The 16,398-nt window shown below is 36.4% G+C and overlaps 2 protein-coding genes across 3 annotated transcripts in view; one reads left to right on the top strand and one right to left on the bottom strand.

Moving 5' to 3' along the window:
* Positions 1 to 6,748, bottom strand: part of kcnh1b (potassium voltage-gated channel, subfamily H (eag-related), member 1b) — a 52,796-nt gene extending 46,048 nt beyond the window's left edge. Inside the window, exons 1-5 of the mRNA XM_027170064.2 lie at positions 6,431 to 6,748; positions 2,709 to 2,832; positions 2,143 to 2,249; positions 1,934 to 2,062; positions 1,353 to 1,471 (exon numbers count right to left, since the gene is read on the bottom strand). Of these exons, the coding sequence (XP_027025865.2) occupies positions 1,353 to 1,471; positions 1,934 to 2,062; positions 2,143 to 2,249; positions 2,709 to 2,832; positions 6,431 to 6,503 (552 nt within the window). The 5' untranslated portion in view covers positions 6,504 to 6,748. The remainder of the gene's footprint in view (positions 1 to 1,352; positions 1,472 to 1,933; positions 2,063 to 2,142; positions 2,250 to 2,708; positions 2,833 to 6,430) is intronic.
* Positions 6,749 to 9,026: 2,278 nt separating this feature from the next.
* rcor3 (REST corepressor 3) lies at positions 9,027 to 16,182 on the top strand. 2 transcript variants are annotated; one of them, XM_027170085.2, is made up of 12 exons: positions 9,027 to 9,270; positions 9,400 to 9,456; positions 10,090 to 10,167; positions 10,254 to 10,306; positions 10,688 to 10,849; positions 11,003 to 11,127; positions 11,228 to 11,306; positions 11,475 to 11,693; positions 12,290 to 12,367; positions 13,229 to 13,286; positions 13,368 to 13,612; positions 13,736 to 16,182. In XM_027170085.2, exons 1-12 carry the CDS (start codon positions 9,147 to 9,149, stop codon positions 14,078 to 14,080), a joined length of 1,623 nt encoding a protein of 540 aa, XP_027025886.1. In that variant the 5' UTR covers positions 9,027 to 9,146; the 3' UTR covers positions 14,081 to 16,182. The 2 variants fall into 2 exon arrangements, with proteins under 2 accessions (XP_027025886.1, XP_047666315.1); XM_047810359.1 differs by lacking the exons at positions 9,027 to 9,270; positions 9,400 to 9,456 and adding an exon at positions 9,686 to 9,707.
* The last annotated feature ends 216 nt before the right edge of the window (positions 16,183 to 16,398 follow it).

Here is a 16,398-nt window from a genome sequence, read left to right as displayed (position 1 = left end):
AACTTTATGTTTTAACACACATACAAAGTACACAATTATTTTGTGAAGGTCAGAATTAGGGGTTTTTTTTCATCTCTGGTCACTTGATGGGAGAAAAGAGCCTAGTAAATAATATAATAAAATCTGTGATTTGTCCACCATTATAATAATCACAATTATAGTTAGAGTAATCATTGTGCGTGGAGTATCAAATAAGAGTAAAGATCTTTATGAGCAAGAATGACTAGTGATATAAAATGTGCAATGTTACAACTCTGGCCCAACAGTAAGGGATTAATGATACCCAGACAGTAATGTGACTCATTATAAAGTCTTATTTGGCAGAGCTTCTTGCAGGCACAAAGATCCAAAGTACTTAGAAAATCTCAAAGGATTTATAACCTGAGGGCTGATGCTGGCTTGTACAAGTGCACTGGTCTCTAAATAAAACGAAACATTTCATGGACCAATACATGATAAGCCTTAAATGGAAAAACAACAAATACTTTTAGACTTTTAGAAAACCGCAAATAATAATACTATAGTCAAGGCAGAGAAATACAAAGACATGATCCTAGCTATTATTTGTATTAGCTAGGACCTTGTATCAGGATAAGAATTAGACATAATATTCCATGTCAAAGGCTATTTCTATTTGTGTTTCAATCACAGCATTTAAAATATTACAAAATTAATATTTAATTGTTACTGTTTTTTGTTTGTAACTAAGTAAAAAGTGTAGTTTATAACTTGGAGCATAGCCGATGGTGGAAATCACCACCCACCAAAGTTCTAAAATCTAATTTACAGTTTTAATAAAAACAAATTTCTATGGTTGAGAAGTTGAAAGTCACTTGCATAAAAAAAGGCATTAAAACATTCAACAGGCATTAAATATTGTACATGTTTAAATAATGTGCCTATTTTTAATAGTTTGTTTCTAAAATAAATCTGCTTGATGGTATATCAGCATGACAGAACACAAACACAGGAACTAATAACATCTTATTAAACTAGTCATTTTGCTGTGTGTGTTATAAACAGGATGCACTTAAAATTGCAGTTATATGACAATTACAGTTGTTTTAAATGTGATTTAAAATGTGCAAATAAAGAGCTTTTCGTTAAATAAAAACTAATGTACTGAGGCTTCACTATTCAGACAGTTTTATTTGAGCGGCTGTCTCAAAAGTGGAAGAGATTTATCTCAGGGATGCAGAGGAGCTGTATGGATTGGCACAGACATTCTACTTCTTTTAGTCAGGTGTGCTAAAGGACTAAGAGTTGAAATAGCCTTTGATGAGAATTGAACACACACACACACACACACACAAACACACAAACACACAAACACACACACAGATACACTCTACCTCAGCCAGACGAGAGTGCTTGTGGACATTCTCTCCTTTATGAACAGTAGGAGCCAGCTGCTGAAGGACACCACGGCTGCTTGTCAAAGCTCGAGTGAGACGGGCAAACTTAGCCCATCCTTAGGGAAATAAGAAAACACAAATGTGAGAATTTCATCCTCTGGTGAAGTTAATTAAATATCGAACAGGCTCTGAAATGCTGGTCCAGGAGTTCACTCTTCCCTGCACATTTTTTCCCTGCTCTCGACACACCTGATTAAACTAATCAGCTTCTAACAGCATTTCTGGATATGATGTGGCTTCTGAACCTTTGCTCTAAATAAAAATAATGGCCATAATACAAAAATTATAATCTGTGCAACTGTTTACATGAGCAAAGTGTCATAACATGTTTGAAATGTTTCCAACTTTCAGAAATTTAACAAAAATCACTTTTATATGACATTCCAAAAGTTTCCCAGCTAAACTGCAGAATATTTTTGTTGTATTTTGTTTGGTCTGTCGCAGTAACAAAACATTAGGACCATAAATTTTTTTTTTACATATAATAGCCTGCTGTCATTTCATGTGCTTTCACAAACCTTTCGATGAATCGTCTTCGATGGGCTGCTTAAACGCAGTGATGTCATTAAACGTGCATAGGAAAAGCACTACTTTGTCCTGCTCATTGCGGATAGGGGCGATCTTCACAAAGAACCACACCGGCATTCCTGTTCAGGAATGAGACATTGATTTCAATCGTAGAGTGTAGACAGGTATATCATGCTTGCTGAAAAAACTGTCTACTTACGGTTCTTCTTGTACATGAGAATTTCAAAGGAGTTAATTTCATAGTTCTCGAAAGTCTGCCGCACTTTCTCAGATGTCTCCTTATCTGTGAGTTCTCCATACATGAAGCTGAGAAATAAAAAATGGAATAAGCTACACAATGCAGTGTTGTGTTTTAGCTCTAAAATGCCAACCTAGAGGACATGCTGTTATGGAAAATAATTAGGTGGTGGAAAATAATTATTTTCCAAAAACACCACATATACAAACACCTGATATATTTTATTCCTCTATTGCTCACAGCAACTATTATAAATTTTAATGTATTAAAAACATCCTGGCATGCTTTTTATGTTTCGAGGCAAATGTAGAACAACCACAAACCAAATCCTTGCTAAAACTTACATAATAACATAAACTGTATAAACTGAGTCCTTCCCTCACCGGCATCTCCTTTACTGTTTCTCTGTCTTTAAGCTTGACATATTACAGAGAAACTAGAAAACGCACTGAAAAGTTACTGGCTGTTAGAAACTCTTAGTGTGCATAATCATGCTGAACTAAAAAAATGACAAAACAACTGTGAACCTGCAAGTGCTGCTCTTCTGCATGACTTCAGCTCGATGGTACCCTGAGAGCTTGCAGAATCCATCGTTACTGTAGACAATGGGCCAATCCACAATCTGGGCGTTCCCCAAAACAAAATTGGTGTCTGGCATGAAACATTAAAAAAAACTATGTAAAAGATCTAAATGTCTTTATGTTCTAATAAAATCTTGCAATACATTAATCTGGGTTCCTAGGGACAGGTAAATCTTAGTCTCAGATGAGAAACACAATCAGAGTGGAAAATCCTGACTGACCTCGCTGATCAGGTCACTTAGAGATAATTCAGGCTAGAGAGCTTGTCTTCATCCTTCTGTCTAGATGTTCAATACAAACTTTCAATCATGGAACGAGGAATGCTAACAATGTATGTGATTGTGCACCTATACAACCATCCATGATTTGGACAAACTCAGGTTTTATATATAAACGAATATAAACAGTTAGATATATTTAACAGGTTTAATTATTTGTCAGAAATACATTTGGATAAAGGCTTCTGTGTAAATTGTGAATTTAATTTGAAATTATAATTTCATTTCTGAATCAAAATGTATTTATATACTGAGTTTTTGCATAAAACAATCACTCCCCCCCCAAAAAAAATAATTTTTGTTCAGAACAGAAGCATTGAGGAGCTCGGCATGTTTGAGAACTTCAGGAAAGCTGAAGCTCCTGGTTGAAGCTTCCTCATGAAGGTAGCTGAGAAGATTCCCAGAGGGTGCAATGCTTCATCAGGAATACTGTTAATTCTCACTCACTCACTCATTTTCTACCGCTTTATCCGAATACTGTTAATTATGTAAAATAAAATAGTTTTGATATGTTTCACACTGTTTTTGGCTACTGCAAACTTACACATATTATTTCAGTGTTACTATTTTCATTATTATTCTAAAATAACAAACAACAAATACATACATACAGACAGACAGACATACATAAATACATAAATAGTAAAAATTAAGAAAACCTTTCTGTAAGCAGGCATGTCTGGTCTTTGACAGAAAGTGAACTCTGGGCCATAATAAAGTATTAAAGTGATGTTTTATGTAGAGTGATTTATTTTATTATTATTTATTATTACAAATAGTATTACAACTTTGAGACATCTTCCAAGAAGTATCCATTCTTTTACTACTGTTCATGTAGCCAATATATGACCTTTTGAAATAAGAGAAGCTGTCAAATGTACAAGAAACTTTAATGCGAAATACTACATTGATTTCCACTTTGAATTGAGGAGATAAAAATCCTTTGTTATATTGATATATAAACTTCTTAAATAACTTTATAATTTAATACAAATGGACCACCAATGGAGTAGATGGAGTAAACCCACATCCCAAAAGCTTAGATAAAATATCAATACTTCATTCAGGATCCCTTCAAGTTCAATGCATGTGCCGCTTGCAAAGATAAACTTGAAAAACTAGGATCAACAACAGAAACGGCAAAAAAAATGCTACACAACATCATTACCTTCTGAAACTGGATATAAGCCTTATATAAATCATCCCACATTCCTTATAACATAATCATACAATGCTTATGAATGTGTTATGAAGCCATATAAATCTGTTCAGTTCAAATAAAGTGTTAAGGTTACAGCCTGCAGTTGGTGAGTAAGGGAAAATGTCAAAAAGTCAAGGAAAGTTAGAACCAGACAGTTAATGGACTGGATGGAAATTAAGTAAATCTTTATATTTAGGGATTTTTCCCTTGAAGGATCCTACAAGCAATCCTCCTGAGAGAGAGACAGAGTAAAGAATCCCACTGAAAGCATGGCTGGCTCTACAAATTTTCTTTGCTCTTCTGCACAGCATGATCCCCGGTGTTGAATTAACACCTGCGGTGTTTATATAAACCCAGCTGGCCGCAAACGAACAGTGGAAGAGTTCATCCAATCATGTGGATTCATCTGTGCAAATGTAATCTCCACACGGCAAAACACAGGAACAGGACGTTATTGAAATGCTACAGATTAGTAACTCAGCTGGGGAAGATGTAACAATAAAGCAGGCTACTTTGTTAGTACTCACTTCTACATCAGGGAATAAAGACAGACAGGAAAGACGTATAAACAAGATAGGAAATGATAAGAAAAGTGACTTCTAATAGCACTACCTAGACCTACATGATAGCAATATTTGTACAAAAACATTTCTAAATGAGCAGAAAAGCCACAAAGGGTATGGATGAGCTGGATAGGAGTACAATGGGTAAAGGTCTACATGGCTTTGGTTATACCTGTCTGTCTATGGGATAATGTCCAAACTGAAATATTGAAAAGAAAAAAACTGTGTTAAAGCAATTAAGAAAAGAATGCACGGTTATATAGAGATAAATCCTCAGTGCTGAAGTAACCCCTGCAGTGATCAGTTCATTTGTGTTGAATTTGAAGCATATGTACATGGTGAAGGTGATAATTCAGGACTGAGGACGTTGTGCAAAGTTAAGCAAGCATTAAAATTATTCAAATGAAAAAAGCAATCATAAGCTGCAATAAATGTTGGTTATTGCACTGAAAGTAGATACAACAGGATGTTATATGATTTTAACTAACTCTAATATTATATGCATCGTAAACATTGCTAATTCTAGTGAAAACCCATTTGAAGTCATATTTATCTTTAAAACAAAAGTACTATGGATGAGATGAGAATTATATTAGTAGTTTGTACAGTCCATCACTTAAGTGTACACTTGCAACTTAAACATAATTTAAACACATGTACATGGAAAAGTAAAATAAAACAGAAATTACACTATTTGGAGCACAAATATTTCACTTGCTTGTAGCTACGTACTGAACCATATGTTAACATCAGTACTGAATAGCTTGTTAAAAACAATTATATTAATAGTAACACTACTAATTTGATAAACTACATAGTGTGGTTTGGGACAAAGCCAAGATCAAAGCACTTATATACCCGGAGTGGTGATAATTAGTGAATTAAGTTTAGCTAATTTACCAGCCAAGGTGTACATTATTGTCCAAAATTGTATCATTAATTTCTCAATTTATGAACATAATATTCAGCTTATGGAGAGTAAGCAGTGTCAGAAGATTTACACAATGTGCAAAGAAATCGTCCAGGTACAAAAAAGCTTTCAATTACAACAGAATATTTTTTACTGTGTGAGATGTTTTGAGACACGTAAAAGGAGACTGAAGTCTGGATGATTCCAAAAGTCTCTAGGAGTGTAAAATGTCCAGGAAATGGTAACCTCATAAGACATGTTCTGATGTTTAGTATTGATTTGTATGGTAGTGGTGTTCACATTGTATGTAATACACTGAACCTAAGTGAAATGCTGAACACAGACAAGTAGAGAAATTACAGCCAAGCAGTGCAAAGGAAAATAATAATAATAATAATAATAATAATAATAATAATAATAATAATAATAATAATAATAATAATAATAACATGCTGAAATAACACCTGCACCAACAAGGCTGAATTAATGAATAGCTTCAGGCTGGAATTGTTGAAACATTTGCAAACACTGGCAATTTATTTCACGCCAGCCTAAAAAGACACACCATGTGTTAAGATCTTGTTTTTAAATAGAAAAGGCTGATAAATGAGCCTGAACCCTGACTATCAGTCACTTCACTATCAGGTGATGGATATGAACTCAAATAAATGGGGGGAAAGCCGTGTATAATGTGTTAAATAAGCTTGCTGTCTTACCGTTAGACCTCCGGACGATATTCTCTAGGAAAGTATTCTGAGGAGCCACGAGCCCTCGGCGACCCCCGGCCATTCTGACGCCTCCTCACCGGGACACTGTGACTGAGAAACGGATCTAACGATCCGGCAAAGGACGACCAGTGCTTTGGAGTCTACATGATTTAAGATGCTGTGTGGACAGAGATGCGGTACTGTGATTGTGATGCTCTCTGCTGTCCCTCGGTTACAGCGCGCGCGCGCGTGTGTGTGTGTGTGTGTGTGTGTGTGTGTGTGTGTGTGTGTGTGTGTGTGTGTGTGTGTGTGTGTGTGTGTGTGTGTGTGTGTGTGTGTGTGTGAGAGAGAGAGAGAGAGAGAGAGAGAGAGAGAGAGAGAGAGAGAGAGAGAGAGAGAGAGAGAGAGACTCCCGGACCGGATTCGCAGCCCCGGGTCGCACCGCCCACATCGTCCACGGTAACGGAGCTGAACGGCTGGGAGACTCCACCTGCTGGATGAACTGCATCATCTAGGATAGGGTGCCAGCCTACACACACTCATGCACGCCAGACCATTTAAAGCTGTCAATCAGCATGTCCTTTGGCTGGTGGAGGACACTGGAGTACCATGAATCACGGGGAGATCACGCAAACTCCATGCACACAGTGTGGAGACAGGAACTGAACTCCAAAAGAGAAAAGTCCATTGGACAGATGATTGGGGTTTTTCACTGTCTTCATAGCTTTGGTTTTACACTTCTTGCTGAAGACCAGACAGGTCAGGAACACAGAGTGGATGGTTTGCACCACTCTCTAGAGAGCTTGCATATCTTTCTTATCACAGTTCCCAAACCAGGCTGTCATGATTCCTGTCCGTATCCTCTCCATGGTGTAAAAGTTACTCAGTAGCGTCTAAGGTGATAAAGACACTGATGGTCCTTCCACATCAGGGTGTTAATGTGACAGGACCATGACATCTCCTGTGTGATGTGAATACCAAGACATCTGAAAAATATCTGTCTACTCTCTCCACTGGAGCCCAGTTGATTTTAAGGTGTTTGTAGCTCATTTCCTGCTTTGTGCTGAAGTCCAATATCAACTCCTTTGTCTCGCTCACATTAAGGAGGAGGTTGTTCTATTGGCACTGTCTTATCCTGGTAGAAAAGATTTCAGGCCCACCACAACAACGTCATCAGGAAACTTGACAAAGGTGTGTTGTACTACTACTACTACTACTACTACTACTAATAATAATAATAATAATAATAATAATAATAAGAAGAAGAAGAAGAAGAAGAAGAAGAAGAAGAAGAAGAAGAAGAAGAAGAACAACAACAACAACAACAACAACAAGAACAAGAAGAAGAAGGGCATTGTTGTTATTGTATAAAATGATGTTTATATACATGATATCTAGAAATGTGTGCAAAGTTTAACCCAGAATACATTTTACATTACATATGTAAATATAAAATAGAAGAGTGCAATTAAGCATTTTAAATATAAAAAGGACTTAATTTATTTAACATTTTTCTTGGTAACTACATGCCTCCGTATGATGATGATGATGATGATGATTTTTAGTTATATATCATTTCTGAGGTGTATAAATAACAATGAACTGTATATGGCATTTTGAAAAGAAATTCATGAAATATTTTATTGGAAACAGCAATTAAAAAAACTGAATCTTGGACATGTTCAAACATAAGAGGAAATGTAACTAATAACATCATAGGTAAGTTCAACAAAGTAAAACCTCAAGTAAAAGTAAAAAGAAAAATGCAATATTACAGTGTCGTGGTTATATCTAGCAATGTTAAAAATATATATAAATCAAATATTTAAAAAAAGCCTTGTGTTACATTTATTTGAATTTAATATAGAAATACAGTGTTATACAGGGAACCCATATAAAATATAGAATTATGTTACTTTTACAATGATAACATTTTAAATTATTAGGATGTTCAACACAAATTCAGTATATGCCAGTGTTTTAAATTGTCATAGGCTACTGCACGTATACACACATACACACAACATCTTAAAAAAGTGGGGTGGGTTAAAAGTTATAGTTTTTGTGTTAGTGTTGTGGCGCCATCTGCTGGAGGAGTATATATCTGTATATATTCACGATTTGGCGCCTTCAAAAATCTTATTTTAAATAATTTTTTGAATGAGGCAATAAGTGAGTCAACACACACACACACACACACACACACACACACACACACACACACACACTCTTTTAAGATGAATAAATCTATTGTAAAACCCTTATCTAATGACAACATTAATATCAGGTTAGTGCATACACTTTCATCGCTAATAAGTCATAAACCTGAACTATTGGCGTTCCATTATGAATTATTTTCAACTGTATTAATTGTATTTATAAACAACTCTGACGCAGACACCGTTTTACGTGCAAAACAATTCCTTCCGCCAAAGAAAATAGGACCCGAGCGAGAACCGTATATTGTGTTGGTTGAAGACGTCAAATGTAGAAGAGATAAACACCAATAAATAGAAATAGCAATATATTTTAATAGTAAACAAAGAAATGTGTTATTATATAATGTAAACTGTGGCGTTTAATATTGTGGCGGAGGAATACTAATCAGTAGCGTTGTGGCTCAAGCTGCGCAGGGGAGTTATTGCGAGGGACAGGAACCCTAGCTGCAAAAAAAACGTGCATATATTTTTAATTTTATAAAGATAAATAAATAAATATCATTATAATGCCTGGCATGATGGATAAAGGGTCGGATTACCTAGGTAAAGGTCGGTCTAACGGGACGAAAAGCCCCTCAAACGCCTCGAATGGCCATTTTTCTGATGAGAGTGGCAGCGACGAAGAGCACGGTATAGCCTCGAACACACACACACACACACACACACGGCGCTTTGCGTTTGGATTTCCAGTGTTTAAGATTTATTAATTGAAACATAATTAAGTTGGTCGATAAATACAGAAACTCTTTTGTCTTTCAGATGTCGGAATGCGTGTGGGATCCGATTATCAAGCCAATATTCCTGAATATGATCCTGGTACGGTAGCTCACCGGTTTAAAAAAAAAAACAAAAAAAAAAACAGCACACTACTACACTAAGTAGTACGCTAGTGTAGTGCGGCAACACTTGTTTCCATAGTTACCGCACAGCGCACACAAGCCTGGCATACTATTTAGAATAGTAGTATGCTTGTAGCTAATTGGTAGTTAGCCGAAGTGTGGTAGCCTCGGTGTATTGCTAACGCACTGAAAGCTGAAATAGTTCTTTTATTATTATTATTATTTGGAGTAATTGTTTTCTTGTTTGTTTGTTTGTTTTTTGTGTTATATTAAGAGTTATTCGTAGGAGAATAATAATATTAACACTGTTGATTTCTTGTAAATATAAAAGTAATTATGCGCGTGAGCTAGCTTGCTTTCTTAGTTAGCCTAACGTAGCCAATGCTGTTAAAACGTTGCTAGAGTAGAATTAGAACAAGAAACAGGTTTACTGTAATACAGTGACGTTGTTATTTGCAGTTGCTACAGGTTTTATATGTCTACTGGTAGTTATGCGTTTGAGTTTTTCTGCTGAGAATTGAAGCACAACTCAGACATGGTTATTATTTAAGGTCATGTCAAGTAATTAACACACAGGCGGTGTGTTGACTGTTATTTCACATATTCCCAGGTTCTACCAAGTACAGTGATAAAGATACAGGAGGCATGTTGGTGTGGTCTCCGTATCATACTATTGCGGACACTAAATGTAAGCATCATCAGCTCATGTTTATTATGTAAACAGCCTTTTGTCAGACAGTACTAATGCTTATATGCTTGTGTTTTTTTTCACAGTGGATGAATACATTGCCATAGCAAAGGAGAAACATGGCTATAATGTGGAGCAGGTAGATATTGTGTATTGCGTTTGAATTGAATTTGATGTTTTATAATAGGTCTGGAGACTCAGAATAAGTGTTTGTGTGTGTGTGTGTGTATATTTGTTATAAGGATTGGATATAACTTTCTAAGTTATATTTCTTTGACCACAACGAAAGCGGGGAACAAATTATGGGATGAAATGAGGGAAAAAATCTGAAATCTTCTGGAATTTTTCATTAGGACAGGACAAGAAAGATGTAAATTGCACAGGGATCAAATTGTGCTCAGTCCATATTGATAGAAAGTCATCAGCTTTTATTTGGTATAACTAATTCATTTTTGGTGGATGAAGCAGTGCTCATAAAGCAGTCCCTGTGAAAAGGATGACGCAACTGTGTGTCCAACAGGCACTTGGCATGCTCTTCTGGCATAAGCACAACATTGAAAAGTCCCTGGCAGACCTGCCCAACTTCACCCCTTTCCCAGATGACTGGACGGTGGAGGACAAAGTGCTGTTTGAGCAAGCCTTCAGCTTCCATGGCAAGAGCTTTCATAGGATCCAGCAGATGGTGAGTCACAAGAGGATAATCACATGTGGTCATTGTAGGTTGTGTTACATCATAAGCAGGCATACTACTATTTCTCTTAATGTATTATTTTGAACAAAATTATCATAATAACATAAATAATCATGTCTTATAAATTTCAATTACTTAACACAGTTGCCAGATAAATCCATATCAAGTCTTGTGAAGTACTACTATTCATGGAAAAAGACCAGATCCAGGACAAGCTTGATGGACAGACAAGCAAGAAAGCTGGCAAACCGAAGTAATCAAGATGAAAGGTGCACTAGTCACATATTGACTGTTTTTTCAGGTTATAATTAAAACATTAAGGACTTTGTTATAAGGATTGTATTGGTAACTTCATTTTTTAATGTCTAGTGATGAGGAAATGGAGGAGGCCAATCCTATTGAGGCAAATGACAGTGATTATGACCCTACAAAAGAGACGAAGAAAGAGGTAAAGCATGATCATGACCTGTAATATTCATAACAGCTGTGTTTGATCTGGTGATTCTTGTGCTATAGTAATAATTAGTACTTACTAATTTAATTACTGCATAACATTTATTGCTTTGAGTCTTCACAGTGATGTTGTGCTTAAGCTGTTCTTTGTGTTGTCTTTCAGATCCATGTTGAGCCACAGATAATGAGCTCTAAGATCAGCATGGGCCGGAGAGACCATCAGACACTGCAGCATCGGCACCACTCACAACGCTCCAAGTGCCGTCCACCCAAAGGCATGTACCTCACGCAGGAGGATGTGGTGGCGGTGTCCTGCAGCTCCACTGCTGCTAACACTGTCCTCCGACAGCTCGACATGGAGCTTGTCTCTCTTAAAAGACAGGTAACATGCACCGAAGATTTATTAGACAGAATTAATATTCTTGGACCAATACCCCTTTTCCACCAAGGCAGTTTGAGTGCTGGTTCGAAACCAGAGCCTAATATTAAAATCAGTTCTTTCTTTTTCGACACCCAAAGCACCGGCTATGAACCAGAAAAGTGGTTCTTATGTAGCATCTAAACGTTGCTGGTCTAGACTCAAGAACTGCTTGCGTCAGGGGCTGTGGGCGGGGCTACTGTTAGCGCCTTAATGTACCTTAAGTATACTAATGTTTAATACACTTTTACTTTACCGCAATATGATCAATTATCAGCACACATGATAGTAGGTAGCTACATGCTAAGGCTACCTTTTTTCTGTGTTAATGATAAAATAATGTTATGTACGTTCCGTTATTCTTGATTGCAACCTTTTGTTTATACAAATTACATAAAGCTTCACGTACACGTTGGATTTGCCACGTTTGGATGCCATGAGCATATTCGGGGCAATATTGCAAGTCTGATCCTGGACTTGTGAGAACAGTTACAAAAAGGTTTTCCTGTCTTTTTGGCTAGTATTAAAACAGGTGTATATAATTTTTCTTAATCTGTTAGGTCCAAAATGCCAAGCAACTGAACAGTGCTCTGAAACAGAGGATTGAATCTGGCATAGATGAACACCGCCTGCCTGAGGTAAATCAGAATTACAATTTGTGTCCATTAAATATTGTTTTGTTTTTAGTGTATTTAATATTTAGACATAAATGACAAAGTAAAAAAATAAAATAATTCAAAATCGCAAGTAAAATACAGTAATCTTTATATTTTTGATTGCTAATATTTAGTTGTCAAGTGTGTCAGGGAGGTCTGTGATTTGGTATTGCTTTATAACTCAAGTGATAGCATGCCTTTCAAAAGATCATTGGTTATATGGCCTTTATAGGTTATTCTGCTCTTTTTGCCTTCATTTATCATGTTCAATAACTTCAATCACACCTGAAAGCTGTGTGAGATATTTGTGGTGGAAAAATGTAGTATTATGTATATTGGAACTGCCTGGCTAGTCATCCAACTCTAACTCAATCAAGCTACTGTGGGCGAATTTAAACTGAAAGGCACAGTGAAGAAATTTTGTCACTGCTTAAGGAAGTGGTTTTTGGTATGCAAATGTACCACTGAAATCTCACGGTTGTTGTTTTTTTAATACCGAATTTTGTCAAGATTATTGATTAACTGACAATAAAGAAAATAATTTCTAAAATCCTTTTTTTTTTTATCATTAAAGTCTGTATACCTTTTAAGAGTAGTCTATGATTAAATCTGGTAGGTTGCTGCTACTATAAAAACCATTCACATCTAAAAGGATTTTTCTGTTGTCCCTTTGGGGAATGTTTAAAATGTCTAACAACAAAGTCATTTGTATCAGAATGTATTATTACCCAGGATGTGGGTTATTTTTAATTAATAAAGATAAATTGATTAACTGTATGAAGAGCCCTTTGTTGAATACTTTTTCGAAGAGTGTAGTTAATGTTGTGTAATTTCTTGTTCTAGTCCAACCAAAAAATCAACGCACGCTGGACAACAGATGAGCAGCTCCTAGCAGTTCAAGGTAACTAATGATCATGTTTACTGTTTAACTCATTTTAGGTACAGGACATTGATTTTTATTCTTTTAAACGTTTTTATTCAGGAGTACGCAAGTATGGCAAAGACTTCCAGGCCATTGCAGATGTTATTGGCAATAAAACAGTGGGGCAAGTTAAGAACTTCTTTGTGAACTATCGACGCCGTTTTAACCTGGAGGAGGTGCTACAGGAGTGGGAAGCCGAGCAGGGAACTCGTGCTCCCAATGGAGATAGTTCAGCTGCTGGAGAGGATGGAAAAAACAACTCCAATCCACCTTCAGGAAAGAGCACAGATGAAGAGGAAGAGGAAGTACGTTAATCTGCATATAGCAAAAGAAACACAGATAAGCACAATTTTATTCTGATGTAAATGATGACTATACACTGATTAAAATGTTAATATTAGTGTTTCACATGTCCTTGTCACTTACAGGGTCAGGTGACGCCTGTCTCTGGACCCTCTCCCATAGCTGTAGCATCACTGTCCATGGCAGCAGCAAGCGGTAGCACCTCTTTGAATCAGCCTCCACCTTTACTACGGCCGTCTCTGCCAGCCACTCCTGCACTGCATCGCCAGCCTCCACCCCTCCAGCAGCAGGCTCGTTTCCTGCAGCCTCGTTCGGCTCTGAACCAGCCACCGCCACTCATTCGGCCTTCTAACCCACTCCCCCCACGCCTCAATCCTCGCCCTGCTGCTCCAGCCAACACTGGCATAGGCCCACAGCCCCCCACACTAGTGGGAATCCCTTCTGAAAACCCATCCTCTTCTCTGCACTGAGCATGAGCATTATACCCTAAATTGAGGAAGAGAAAGAAGCACTTGCAAAAAAATTTGTTGTTGAATTTGTGGTATTGTTTTCTATCACAGTTATGTTATCATCATCAGAGGACAGTACAGATGAGAAATTTAAAAAAAATCTGGTCCTGGTCAGCTTCTGTGCATTTTGCTATTGGTTTTCCAAGTCTCTGTAACAGTGCTGGAGTGATGAACATCATTCCTTCAAAAAGATTTCTCTATTTAGTGTTTTGATGATGGTGGTGGAGAGTGCTGACAAACCTGGTGCTCCAAAATCTGCTGTTGACTGAAGTCCAAAAATTTACATCATATTCACACTAATCAATCACTGAGTCCTGGTCCCCTGTGGATTGGGGTCTTTCTGCAAGAGACCCTTCACATCGGGTTAGGTCTTCTTGTCATAGCAAAAGTTTTCTAAGAAGTACTTTGTATTGATTCACAGCAATTGATTCTTTGAATTTGTCAACAATTTGCATGTAACCTTAGCCTTTGACTGATATGTGTATATTATGTTTATTTAAATATTGTGTAACTGACCCTTTTAAAATGTTTTACTCAAAACATGTTGCTCTTATTACTTCATACAAATGGCAAAACACAACTCCTGCATTCTAAAAATGTGTTTGCTGCAAACCAGATGTCCAGGGGGTTGAGCTGGGCTTGATCCAACTCTTATAACCCTAATCTATGAGACACACTACAACACAGAACAATACACTTATCCATACTGAAACACACAGTTGTCTCTGCCTCCTGGACTTTTTGCTCAAATCTGATGCAGGCGGAACCGAATTAGTTCAGACTTTCCCATTTGACAATAAAGCATTTACTGGTATTTGCACACAGTCAGAGTGACAGTGAGGTGGGGTTTTTTAAGGACTAATCAAGTCCTTCATTTTCCTGATGTAAGTGTTCAGTGCACATTTTTTGTGACACTCTTGTCATGTGTATATAAACATTATTTATTTTTATACTTGGTGCTAATGACTACAGACAGATTAATGCCTAATGTCCAGATCTTATGCCATAAAAGTGCTCTTAAAGTTTAAGAGAACATCGTGTTTTTTTAAATGGACATTTCAGACTTTAAACATTGTCACAAGTCTTGAGTCTCTCCGCAAACTACTGTGGACATTACATGATGATGACTGGCCAATTGATTTTCATCGGAGCATGGTAATTAATAGCATGGATTACAATCTTGTTGATTATGAACATCAAGGGGTCTCGACGTTAATTAAGAAATTTTATGTAATATTCAAATATTAGTCATATTTTTTTGTTTCATCTTCAAACTGTTATGGTCCTAATAATTGTACAAATCATATTACACATACAGATTCCAGTAGACATTATTTGAGTTATTGAGATTGACATGTTGAACAGGCTAATAACTAATAATAGGTATCAGAACTTTGGTGTTTTCGCCACTTTAAAAATTTGATAATCATGGCCCCCTGATCATACATGGCACTTGTCATCTTGTGCAGTCATTTCCATCCAACTGTTATTATTTATTTGTACATGTTGGTTGTTGCTTTTGGGATCATTGGATAGAATAGCAGATGATTGAACCAGAGATTAAGCTGTTGACTGAGTGAGTTCAGTCCAATGCTGGTAGTTCCATTTTTTATTGTACCTTGTAGCATTAAATTATGTACCTTTTTATGTAGATATGTTATTGATATGTTTATTTGCCTATACAAAAAAAATTATACTTGTTCTTCATTTTATAATCTTCACTGTTTTGCTGTAATTCCACTTTGTTTTGTTAGTTAAGTCTGTAGAGATGTTGGGTTTGTGTTGTTCCTGCATGTCACTATGTTCATAAATTCATTGCTGTGTATGTATTTTAATCTGTTTGTGTTGTATTTTGTCCCATGTATGCCAAATTTATAGTTTCTTTCATGTCTAAATTTGGTCCCTTTTTACACACTTACCTCTTAGAATGTCAAAATTATTTATAGCACTTAAGTAGAAGCCACTTTCTTAGTGGGTTAAATTTTTTTCCCTGTAACACTTGACAGACACTATGTCTACTTCCTCTGCATTTCAGGCATTAAAGCAGAAGTGTCCACACTAAATGTGTGTGTTCGAGGCATTTTTATATTTATATTTACTGTCTGTTGAACATTGTGTGTCAATTAGATTTTTTAATGTACATGTGTTCTATGTATTTTCTGTCAAAACAATTCATTTTTGCAGCAGTGAAGGTTAATTTAATTAAAATACTTATTTTAAATCCGTTAAAAAGCCTTTTTAATAGCAGAGTCTCATAGATAAGCAGGTCAAAGTAGACA

This window comes from Tachysurus fulvidraco, chromosome 2 (assembly GCF_022655615.1).
Source record: "Tachysurus fulvidraco isolate hzauxx_2018 chromosome 2, HZAU_PFXX_2.0, whole genome shotgun sequence".
NCBI lineage: Eukaryota > Metazoa > Chordata > Actinopteri > Siluriformes > Bagridae > Tachysurus > Tachysurus fulvidraco.
The sequence above is the reverse complement of the archived record's forward strand: the minus strand, read 5'-3'. Positions and strand labels throughout refer to the sequence as shown.

Coding starts and splice junctions, on each gene's coding strand:
- rcor3 (XM_027170085.2), top strand. CDS start 9,147: ATGCCTGGCATGATGGATAAAGGGTCGGATTACCTAGGTAAAGGTCGG. Junction 9,271..9,399: donor TGGCAGCGACGAAGAGCACG/GTATAGCCTCGA, acceptor TTTGTCTTTCAG/ATGTCGGAATGCGTGTGGGA. Junction 10,168..10,253: donor TACTATTGCGGACACTAAAT/GTAAGCATCATC, acceptor TTTTTTTCACAG/TGGATGAATACATTGCCATA.